The sequence below is a fragment of the Lithobates pipiens genome, unplaced genomic scaffold (genome assembly GCF_037356315.1).
Source record: "Lithobates pipiens isolate NorthernLeopardFrog02 unplaced genomic scaffold, aLitPip1_a1.2 Scaffold_18, whole genome shotgun sequence".
Taxonomy (NCBI): Eukaryota; Metazoa; Chordata; class Amphibia; order Anura; family Ranidae; genus Lithobates; species Lithobates pipiens.
Window position 1 is genome coordinate 614,824,074 of NW_027507758.1, and position 12,193 is coordinate 614,836,266.

Genomic DNA, 12,193 nt, shown 5'->3' on the forward strand with positions numbered 1-12,193 from the left:
ATCCGACCGGAGATCCGAGGATAGACGAACGCTTACAACGCCGCACGAGGACACGCGGAGAGAGCACTACGATCGCCTCGGACGAGCAAATCTCCCGGAGACATCCGCCAGCTCTATGGATGAAAGAACTTTGGTTGCAGTGTGGTGAGAAACGCTATATAACTTAGCGGGATGAAAGTTAAGAACCTGTGTAGTAGAGACTTGGTTATTTCTTAATATTTGCCTCTCCCTATCTGCTTTACTTTTGATAATCGCTGGCTGAAGCAAGTCTACCCCATAAATATAAATACAATTAATGTAGGATTCAGGTGCCGCGCACTTGGTGAATTGGCTGGCCCCCCCTCAAGGTCCCTTTGCTGAAAAATCGGGCCTTTTTGTTGGGAGCATTGATTTAGCGATACAAACTGCTTTATTACTACCTTCCGCTGGTTTGGTGACTCCTTTACGTGGACTTTACCATGCTTAGCAAAAGAGCGATAGAAGATACATCCCATGGAGAGGGAAATAAAAAAACACGTGCTGCCAAAGAAAAGCTAAATCAAGCCTCTGCGGCCTTGAAACTCGAGCGTTTTGCTCATGCAACTTCCCCAGGCAGCAAAGTTCAACACCATCCACCAGGTCAATTTAAAACGCAGGGGCCAGTGGGGGACAGAAGGAGTGCAGGTCGCCCCTCACTGGATCCTGGTACCCCACTGCCGGGAGGTGGGGTAGGTGAGCCATCCCAGGAGGACAGTAGTACGGCCCAAAAACCTGGGGGGGTGGGGAACCGACTTTACGAGAGATACTGCTGGCGGTTAATGACTGTAAGAATTCTATTTCTGGGCTGGACAGTCAACTGAGTAATATCCAAAATGAACTGCACGCTATGAGTCAACAATTAAGCAATACCATCGACAGAATAGACGCCCTAGAGGGAAGATTAAGCACGGTGGAAGATGAATTATCTCCCCTCCAGGAAAAAATAGCCACTCTTCAGAAACAAATTGTCGCACAGGCATCCAAAATTGACGACATGGATAATAAGAACCGCAGGAACAATGTGCGACTAATTGGCTTGCCAGAGGGAAGTGAGGGCTCAGACCCCGTAATTTTTTTGGAAAATTGGTTTAAGGAATTACTGGGAGATGTCTCCTTCTCCTCGCCCTCCAGCATCGAAAGAGCCTACAGAGTTCCTCCTAGGTCTCACTTCTCAGAGGGACGCTGTAGGCCAATGATATTGAAATTTATCAATTATAACGATCGAGTGATCTTGATGCGGAGGGTTAGGGGATTGGGAGACATCTTCTACAAGGAGACTAGGGTGTCATTCTATCCAGATTTCTCACCGGACTTACAGAAACTGAGAGAGGAGTTTATTCCTGTTAAACGCACCCTGAAATCGCATAAGATAATGTATGCCCTATTGTATCCAGCCCGACTCCGAGTGTCTGCTTTGGGCTCAACAATTTTCTTTAACTCCCCGCACGAGGCCGTGAACTGGCTGGAGGAACACAAAGAGGCCCTTTAATGATACTTAGAGTCGGCCTGTATTAGCCCTTTTTTTTTTTTTTTTTTTTGTTATTGGGGGGGGGGGAGGAGAGGTTGTTTTTTCTGGAAAAGCGGGAAGAGGGGGGTGTGGGGGTTGGGGAGGGGGGGTTGTAAGGGGGAATGTAAATTTTTGTATATGTATTTTTGAAAATAATTTTGTTTATGTACCCATCTCGCTGAAGGATTGGGGAGTCTTAATGCTACAGCTGGTTGTTTTGGTGAGATGGGCAAAACGATATGATAAATTGATTAGTAATGGGGTAAAATACTATGGAGTATAGAGCACTGCGATATCACAAAGTAAATTAATAGCTTATATAATTTCACATTTGAAGCAGTAAACAAGGTGTTATGGAAGAGTTGGGAGGGGGGGCTGAGGGAGGGGGAGGAGTAAAAAGGAAGAGGATACATCCCCCCCTTTTTTTTTTTTCCCCCCTTTTTTGCACTACGAGAAATTGAGTACTATAAGATGAGTTGTTTTGTATATAAAGACACGGTTATAGACACGGTGGGGGTGTGGGGGTTGGAGGGGGGGTTGTATGAGAGAATATAATTATATGTAGGTATGCTATTGGAAACAATTCTATTTGTGAACCCATCTTGGTAAAGGGACGGGGGGTTAAATTGTTGCCGCCCGCTGCTCGAGCAGGGTGGGGGAAAAATGAAATGATTAAAGTTGAGGTATAGTACTATGGATATAGAACACTGTGATGCCATATGGCGAAAAAATAGCACACACAATTCTACACTAGAAGGGGTAATGAGACTTTATAGTTGAGTTGGGTGTGTGGGATTTGGGGGGGTGGGTTGGGGGGGGGGGGGACCTATATATAAGCTTTTTTTTTTTTTTTTTTTTTCGGTAGGGCATGATGGGTGCTACGGAGGGATTACGATCCCACCCTATAAGAATTTTAATGGGAAGTGATAAGATCACGTGGGGGGATGGTGAGCTCGGACACTTTTTGAATGGGGTATGATTATACCCGCTACAATTGAGACCCCTAAGGGTGGCTCAGATGGGCAGGGTTGGGTGGGGGGTGGGAGGGAGGGGAGTCTTCGAACACACGCTGTGAGTAACGGGGCAGCGATGAGGGGCAGGTTGAGAAGGGGAGTGGCGATGGGGGGAGGAAGCGGTTCCCTCTCCCCCTACCCCCTCCCCTTCATGGGCATATTAACCACTGGAGTCGATGAGTGGGAGGAATATCATTGGAGTCGATGGGTAGGTGGAATATAACCTCGTGGAACGTGAGGGGCTTGGGAGACCCTAAGAAACGGAGGTCTGTGATGTTGGAGCTGGAAGGAAGAGGACCTGGTTTACTCTTTTTGCAGGAAACCCATCTGACTCCAACTATGGCCCCTCTGCTCCATGATCGGAAATTCCAGGCATACTACCACTCCTTTTATTCATCGTACTCCCGCGGCGTGAGCGTGTTGGTATGGAAGGGCACGGATTTTTTATGTAAAGAGTCCCAGATAGATGGGGAGGGGAGATTTGTTTTCTTGCACTGTCAGGTGGCTGGGCAAGAATGTATTCTAGCAAATATCTATATACCCCCTCCTTTCAAATTAGAGGTTATGGATAAATTTCTCATGTTCAGCCTGGGTAAAATGGGTGTCCCATGGATAATTGCTGGGGATTTTAATGAAACTATAGATAAATGCCTAGATAGATTTCCTTGTCCAACTGGGAATAGAACAGGTCGATTATACGAACTTCTTATGGAAGTTGGTTTAAGAGACATCTGGCGTATGCGACACCCCCAGGATAGGCAGTACTCCTGTTTCTCTAGTACCCATCAGACGCTGTCAAGAATAGACATGGGCTTGGGGAACAATGAGGCAGTGGGAGTGGTGGTAGACATAGAATACGGGGTACGGGCGATCTCAGACCATTCCCCTTTGGTTATAACTTTGAACACAGGAGAGTGCGCCCCCCTGAGAGAATGGAGAATAAACCCCGCTTGGCTGGAACTAATTGATAGATCCAATCTTTTAGGAGATCAAATAGGGGAATTTCTCCAGACTAACAGGGGGACAGCGGCATCTGGAGTGGTTTGGGATTCCCTAAAAGCCTTTCTTAGAGGAATACTCATACAGAATATTGCAAGGACAAAACGGGAATCCCGAGACCAAGAGGGGAAAATCCGAAATGACGTTATTCAGGCTGAGAGAGAGTTCGTGGAGGATCCATCGCCGGGGAAACAACAGATTTGGGAGGATAGCCAACAGATATATAAAATGGCACTTCTAAAAAGGGTAGAAAATCAACGCATTTTCCAACGCCAATATTATTTTGGCGAAGGGGAGAAGGTGGGTCGAGCTCCTTCTTTATTGACTCGCACCAATAGCCCCACCACAGGAATACAGGCAATTAAAACACAGAAGGGTGACCTTGTCTCTAGGCCCTCCGAGGTTATGAAGGTGCTGGGTGAGTATTACAGAACCTTATATAAATCAAACACACAGGGACGGGAGGCTCTGGACACTAACTTTTTGCAGCAAACAGGTATTCCCGTGCTCTCAGACCAGGATAAATTGAATTTAGATCTATCACTTACTTTGGAAGAACTAAAAGGTGCAATGAATAGTATGCCCAATTGTAAATCTCCTGGTCCCGATGGCCTTCCAGTGGAAATTTATAAGCGATACAGCGAACAGCTGATCCTGGCACTACTGGAAACGTTAAACTATGCACTAGAGGCGGGGGAACTCCCCGCTTCAATGAGCGAGGCTAATATCACTTTAATTCTTAAAGAGGGGAAGGAACAACATGAGGTCTCGTCATACCGGCCGATATCTCTGCTATGCTCAGATATAAAAATTCTAGCCAAGGCCCTAGCAATTCGTTTAAATAGTTGTATACATAAATTAATACATCCAGACCAGTCTGGGTTTGTCCCAGGCAGAACAACTAATACTAATATTAGAAGGGTTTTTGTAAACCTACAAATACCTAGAGATAGTGATAACCCAGGTGCCATACTAGCGTTGGATGCCGCTAAGGCTTTCGACAGCCTGGAGTGGGACTATCTTTGGGGTGTATTAGAACGTTTTGGCTTTGGCCCCAAATTCATCCAGTGGGTAAAACTACTATACAGGGGACCCAGGGCCAAGATTAAAATGGGGACCCTATTTTCTGAAGTGTTCTATCTAGAAAGAGGTACGAGACAGGGATGCCCGCTGTCTCCCCTCCTGTTCGCGCTAGCTATGGAACCCCTGGCTGTGATGGCGAGAACACGCTCGGACATCCGGGGATTCCGGCGCGGACTAGAGGAGGAGAAGCTGGCTTTGTTTGCAGATGACGTCTTGTTTTTCCTTGATGATGTGCGCTTCACTCTGAATAGGGTAGTACGGCTGATGGATGAATTTGGGCAGCAATCAGGTTTGGTCATCAATTGGAGTAAATCAGCCCTTATGCCACTATCGGAGTTTGAAGACCAAACATCGTCTATAGTTGAGGGACTAGAAGTGGTAACCAAGCTGAAATACTTGGGTGTCTGGATTCCCAGAGAGATAGGCCAGTATGTTGAGGAGAATCTGGCACCATTATTGGCAAAGCTGAAACAGAAGGTTAATAGCTGGTGTCTCTGCCTGGGACATATAGACCATGTTGGTTGGTGAAGAGGAAAAGTTGGGAGTGAGTAACAGCCATAACCCCATCGCGTGGAAGATTCGTGACCATCTGAGGAGGAGGCGCTATCCGGATACCCTTTGACTGCTGCTGCTTGTGGTGACCCTCTGTAACGGGGGGTCGCTTGGATCTGGTAAGGAGCTGATTCATTTATTTCGGTGATGGGATAAGCACACCACATCTTTGGAGAAGATTTTCAATTTGTGTATTTGCAATCCAGCCGTTTGGAACTTTTCTTCACTGCCGTACCTCATTTGAAGTTTTGTTTCACTGGTGTTCATTCACTATATGGACATTTATTTTTATTTTTATTTTTATTTTAATTTTTCATTTTTTTGATATATGACTGTATGGACATTACATAGAGTGTCTCTGAACACAGATTTATTATTTTCTCGATAGGTCATTTATGCTTAATAGCGAATATATATTTTTTATATCCTTACCTTTATGGCTTAGGGGTTTATACACAGAGTTTGATACACACATATTGTGTTTGGGGAATTCACATTATTGATACGCATTTATTTTTTTGTTTGTTTTTTGAATTTAATTGCACTTATCCGTATATGGTTTATACCACACTTTGGAGGTGGTCTTTTGAGACACTAGATACTAAGACCCACAGCGTGGGTCTGGTACTTTCATATACCCTAATCATATTGGGTATTTTGTGGCTAGCGCAGTTCTTCTTCTTTCTATTTTTTGTTTGGTGTATTTTTGGTATACATTTGAATTGCAGCTTCCGTTCAACACTATTTGCTTTTTTCCCGTAGCGCAGTTTTTCCCCTCTTTTTCCTAATAGCTGGTGTCGCCTTCCCCTGTCGGTGGCGGGGCGTTGTAATTTAGTAAAAATGATCTGGCAGCCACAGATCCTATATATCCTCCACAATTCCCCGGTCTGGATCAACCAGAAATGGTTTAACAGACTGGAGGGATTAATTAGAGAATTAATATGGAAAAAGCGACAGCCTCGGATTCGGCTGCGAACGCTGCAGCTCCCGGTGGAAAAGGGAGGAGTAGCGCTGCCACATTTAAGAACATACTTTCTATCAGCCCAGCTCCAGCATTTGACTGGGGCTGGACTGGAAGAGGGTGGCTGTCCAAATCATAAATTGATGATTAATAAGGCATATCATAGAACTCTAGTTGAAGTTCTGGAGGCTAATTCATTCGCTTGTAAATGCCCCACCAATACCTTGGCGAGGAAAGTATGGCAGATAGCTAAGCAACTCTTGGCCTATGGGGGGGTAACTGAGTATACCCCCCTATGGAACAACGGAGAACTGGCTGAACTAAACTGTATAGCCCGGTCCCAGGAGTGGGAGAGGAGGGGGATTAGAAGACTGGTGCATCTCTACCAGGGGAACACTATGAAATCTTTCGAAGACCTCCGCCAGGAATACGACATCTCCAATAAAACATTTTATATATATTTGCAAGTGAGGCATGGGATACATTCACAGTTTGGCACACTTACTATTGAGAGGATAAAGAACCCCTTGTTACAGAGATTTCTTGAGCAAGGACAAACAAAGGGCAAAATCTCTAGCTTGTATACAAAACTCAGGGATAAAGTTTTGAATGGAGAAGGACCGGACAAGAGCAGGAGGGGATGGGAGGAAGACTTGGGACCAATTGAGCAGGAACAATGGGACGAGATCCTAGCACAGGGGAATTTGGTGTCTATCTCCCCATCGCAGCGTATGTCCCATAAGCTCTTCCTATATAGGGCCTACTATACCCCCAAAAAAATGCGGAGGATAAGCAATAAGTCCAACGGGGAGTGCCCTAGATGTAGAGCACCAGGAGATCTGCTCCATATGGTATGGAAGTGCCCAAAACTGTATCGGTACTGGATAGAAATTGTGCACAGAATAAATAGAATTTTCAATACCACCTTAGAACCTGAAGCTAGGACTTGTCTATTAGGGATTATGGAAAGGGGTGGAATCTCTGCTGCAACAAAAACATCTATATTAAGATGCCTGTACCAGGCCAGACGCTTAATCGCGATGAATTGGCAGGCAAAGAATCCTCCAGCACTGCAAGCATGGATAAATGCCATCAATTCCATAATTTGGTGCGAACGGGCAGTGTATATTAGACAAAATAACCTTAAAAAATTCAAGCTGCTATGGAATCCATGGTTGAGGGACATCGGCTTCCCCCTAGATGGGGCGGCCTGGGAGCCTACTGGAAGCTCCTTATTTCTGTCCCTGAATGGATTCGCCACTCCGTTATTGGCTATCCAGATAAGTTTGTTTGGATTTAGCAGCGTGTGTTTGAAGAACAGGGGTATGGGGGGGGAGGAGGGGTTAGCCCTATAGGGGCGTTAGCGATAATTAGAGGGATAGATATGACTACGTCATTGGCGTTAAGCAGTTTCTTTGGAAGAAAAACTCGGTATTTTGGCTGATATGTATACCCCCTCTATGTATGCAAAATCATGTTTTATTTATGTATGTATAAGTGAAATTTATTTTTCAATAAAAAACAATTAAAAAAAAAAAAAAAGACATATACATGGTCTACTGGTCACATGTGTTGAATTCCTCCGAGATCCATGCCTTATTCATTTTTAGAAATGTGAGGTAGTCAACACTGCCGTGAGCTAGGCGAGTGTGCTTATCTGTCACGATCCCCCCTGCTGCGCTGAACATCCTTTCGGACAGGACACTGGACGAGGGGCAAGCCAACAGTTCAATTGCAAATTGGGCAAGCTCTGGCCAGAGGTCAAGCCTGCCCACCCAGTAGTCCAGGGGTTCATCACTCCTCAGAGCGTCCACATCGGCCGTTAACCCGATGTAGTCAGACACCTGACGGTCTAGGCGTTCCCTGATGCTGGATCCGGATGACACCTGTCGATGGGTCGGCTGAAAGAATGACCTCATATCCGAAGTCACCAACACTAGTGATGGCCGAACAGTTCGCCCGGCGGTCGTTTCGCGGCGAATTTCGGCTGCTCGCGATTCGCCCGATCGACGGACTATTGCCGCCGTTCGCCCGGCGGACTTCTGTGTTTTCTGTGAAAAAGAACTTTGACCTATGATGACACATCCATCATGGGGTACAGGACAGCCAATTGAGACATTACAGCACATGGACACTTGGACATTCCCCCTAACTTATAAATACACCCGATCCAGCGGCCATTTTACATTCTTTCTTCTGTCACTATAGGGAGAGGTTGCTGTGTGGAGCAGGGAGAGATTGCAGTGACCCAAATCGCTAGCTATTTGGTACACAAAAGTTATTTTCAGGACTGGTATAGGTGTTAGGTGTAGATAGGTTTGCTGTGCTACTGATTGTTGCAGCCGCCTGAGTGTCTTTTGTCAGTTTAGAGAAAGGGACAGGACGCTGTGTGCTGCAGGGAGAGTCCGTTTAATCATTAGCTGTTACTATCAGGTCCACAAAAGTGCTATTCCAGTAACCAGTTATTGTTCCAGCAGCCTCTGTTTAGTCAGTTTATATAGGGACAGGCAGGAAGCAGTGTGTGAAGCAGTGAGGGTCAGTTTAATCAGTAGCTGTTACTATATTAGGTCCACAAAGGTTCTTTTCAGGACTGGTATCAGTGGTATGGTAATAGGCTTGTACACGTATAATATTCTTTCTTCCAAATATAGAAAGAATATTATACTTGACTGCTGCCCTTCTGCTGCAGTCTGCTAATCAGTCACAATACATAGGGTTGAGGTCCACTACTGCTGACCGCTGCCCTATACTGCAGCAGTCCTTTATCAGTATAGGGACTGACGTACAGTCTGCTAATCATTCACAACCTACTTGTTCCACAAAGGTCCTTATAAAGACTGGTAACCTGGTGTAGGGTGCTACAGTACATAGGGTTGAGTGAGGTACAGTCTGCTATTCTATAAGGACTGGTATCGGTCCACAATACATAGGGTTGAGGTGCACTACTGCTGACCGCTGCCCTATACTGCAGCAGTCCTTCATCGGTATAGGGACTGAGAGTTTTGTCACAGGGTCATTTAAAAAATGACAGGCAGAGGAAGAGGCAGGCCCTTCCGCAGGGGTGGTAGGGGTAGGGCAGGAGCAACAGCCTTGAGCAAAAGTGGGAAGTTGCAGAAGGTGCATTCAATTACTTTAAAGGACGCACCAGACTTGGTTGAGTGGTTTGCTCAGCCTTACTCTTCTGCACCCTCCTCATCCTCTCGATCTGCACCCTCTTCTTCACTCTCTGCTATGTGCACCCCCAAAGACACTACCACCAACAACACCACCACTACCACCACATACCTTCCGCTTGAGTCACAGGAATTATTTTCCGATCCATATCAAGACATTTCTGATGCACAGCCACTCTTGGTATTGGATCAGGAAGAGGAGGCAGCAACAACCGCTACTCAGCAGTCTGACGACAGTACCCAGATCAGCCCAAGGAGGAGGTTGGTCCCCGGTGTTGCTGCATACTCCGAGATCTCTACTTATAGCGGTGGGGAAAGGTGACGTTGATGATGACGTGTCTAGTGATGTCACGTGGGTGCTCACAAGAGAGGAAGAGGAGGGGAGTTCAGAGGGAGATATGGACCAGCAGATAGGGAGGAGAAGCAGGAATAACTTACATTGCACAGGAGGGACAAAGCAGACTGCAAATGTATCAGGAGTGAGTCATCGACCATGTACGGTCACATCTGGCGCTCCCAGGACACCGGCACATGGCTCCGCAGTGTGGGCTTATTTTAACGTGTCCGCTGCTGACAATAGCGTTGCCATCTGCAATCTTTGCAGTCAACGCATTAGTCACGGTAAGCCCAACACTCACCTAGGGACGACCGCCTTAAGAAGGCACATGAGCAGCCATCACCGAGCCCAGTGGGAGCAACGGAACACACAAAGCCACACTGCAGGCTCTCACCGTCCAGCCTCGTCTTCTACTTCTCCTTCTCCTCTCTCCTCACAATTGTCCTCCACTCCACCTTCCATCACGCCAAGCTCACGTTTTTCTGCAAAAAGGCAGGCTTCTATGGGCCTAATGTTCGAGCGTAAAAAAATGATGACGCCGGATAACCCTCTTGCCCAACGGTTGACGGCTGGCTTGTCAGAACTGATAGCCTGCCAACTACTGCCATATAAACTGGTGGACTCGGAGGCCTTTTCGCAAATTTGTGGCCATTGGAACACCACAATGGAAGGTCCCAGGAAGGAAGTATTTCTCAGAGAAGGGCATCCCAGAGCTATATGGCCATGTTCAGCGGCAAGTGAATGTATCTCTGGCACACAGTGTCGGTGCCAAGATACATCTGACCACAGACACGTGGTCTAGCAAACACGGGCAGGGAAGGTATATCACTTTTACTGCCCACTGGATGAACCTTCTGACGGCCGTCAAGCATGTAACCCGTGGCACCCGTGTAGATTTGGTTTTACCGCCACGGATTGCATGCAGGCCTAACTCTTCTTCTCCTCCTCCTCCTACTCCATCCTCCTCCCTCTCCTCCTCGGCTGACTCCTCCTTTTCCGCTGCTAGCATCTCTTCCTTTGCGCCGCCCAAGCTCCCCAGAACCTATTCGACATGCCAGGTGAGACGTTGCCATGCCGTGCTGCGTCTGTTGTGCCTGGAAGCCAAGAGCCACACTGGCCCGGCACTTTCAGCTTTGCGTTCACAGGCAGATCAGTGGCTAACACCGCTCAATTTGACAGTTGGTAAAGTGGTGTGTGACAACGGTGCCAATCTGCTTAGCGCATTGAAACAGGGCAAAATCACGCACGTGCCATGCATGGCACACGTCTTAAACTTGGTCGTGCAGCGATTCCTTGCCAAATACCCTGGGGTCCAGGACATCTTGCGGCAGGCAAAGAAAATCTCGGCTCATTTCAGAAGATCTTACACGGCCATGGCTCGCCTTGCTGACATTCAACGGTGACACAATCTGCCGGTCAGACGTCTTATTTGCGATTGCCCGACGCGATGGAACTCAACCTCCTATATGCTTGATAGGCTGCTCCAGCAGAAATGTGCAGTTAACCTCTACCTGTATGAACTCTGCGGCAGAACCGGTTCTGGGGAGCTGGGTTTTTTTTCACTGTGCCAGTGGCTGCTCATGCGCGACGCATGCAGACTTCTGCGGCCATTTGAGGAGATCACCAAACTGGTCAGTCGCAGCCATGGCGCCATCAGTGACATGGTACCTTATGCCTTCTTTATGGAGCGTGCATTGCGTCATGTCATTGATCAAGCTGTGGAGGAGCAGGAGCGGGAAGATGAGGAAGTCGCAATGCTGGATGAATTCCCAGGGGGGGCTACTCTGAGACAAGTGAACATAGGAGTCTGAAGAAGAGTCAGAGGAGGATGGTGCCGGGCGGATGAGGAGGAGCAAGAAGAGCATGCTTTAAACCTTTCTGGGATCCCTGTTGTGCGTGGATGGGGAGAGGAGAATGAAGAGGACGACATTATCCTGGATAGGGATGAGCTTCGTGTTCGACTCGAACATTGGCTGTTCGTCCATTCGGCGAAGTCCGAACATTTTGGTCCGTTCGCGCCAAATTCGTGTGGCGCTCACGGCCCACAATGCACTGCGATGGCGCAGTGCATTGCTGGCTCATGATTGGCCAAGCATGCACTGTGACCCCGCATGCTTGGCCAATCGCAGCGCCAGCAGCGAGGAGAGCCATGATTGGCCACAGGCAGGATGCCTGAGGCCAATCATAGCTCAGGCTGTGTAGTGCACGCCCCACACTATATAAGGCCGCCAGCGCGGCGGCCTTGTGTAGTGTGTTGGCGTCTGAAGCAGTGGGTGTTCTGTGTACCTTCAACACAGTACACACCGATCGTTTTCGGCCGATTTTCGATCTTGCTGTTGTGTAGTGGCTATTGTCTGCGTGGCCTGACCGCAGTATACAACGCTATATTCACCTCACCTATATAGCTAGTGATCCATCTTTTATAATAGAGCTTGCAGTCAGTAGTGTTAGGAGATAGTGCGTGCTGTCTGCGTGCTCTGTACCCAGTACATACCGCTATATCCACCTACATAGCTGTTCTCTATTTGAGCCCACTTGCCATCTGCAGGA

The 12,193-nt window shown here is 47.4% G+C and overlaps 1 protein-coding gene across 1 annotated transcript in view; it reads left to right on the plus strand.

The window, feature by feature from the left end:
- Window positions 1-865: 865 nt before the first annotated feature.
- The window catches only part of LOC143986834 (uncharacterized), an 89,411-nt gene continuing 78,083 nt past the window's right edge, over window positions 866-12,193 (plus strand). The window contains exon 1 of the mRNA XM_077485243.1: window positions 866-1,084. Within this exon, the coding sequence (XP_077341369.1) occupies window positions 866-1,084 (219 nt within the window). The remainder of the gene's footprint in view (window positions 1,085-12,193) is intronic.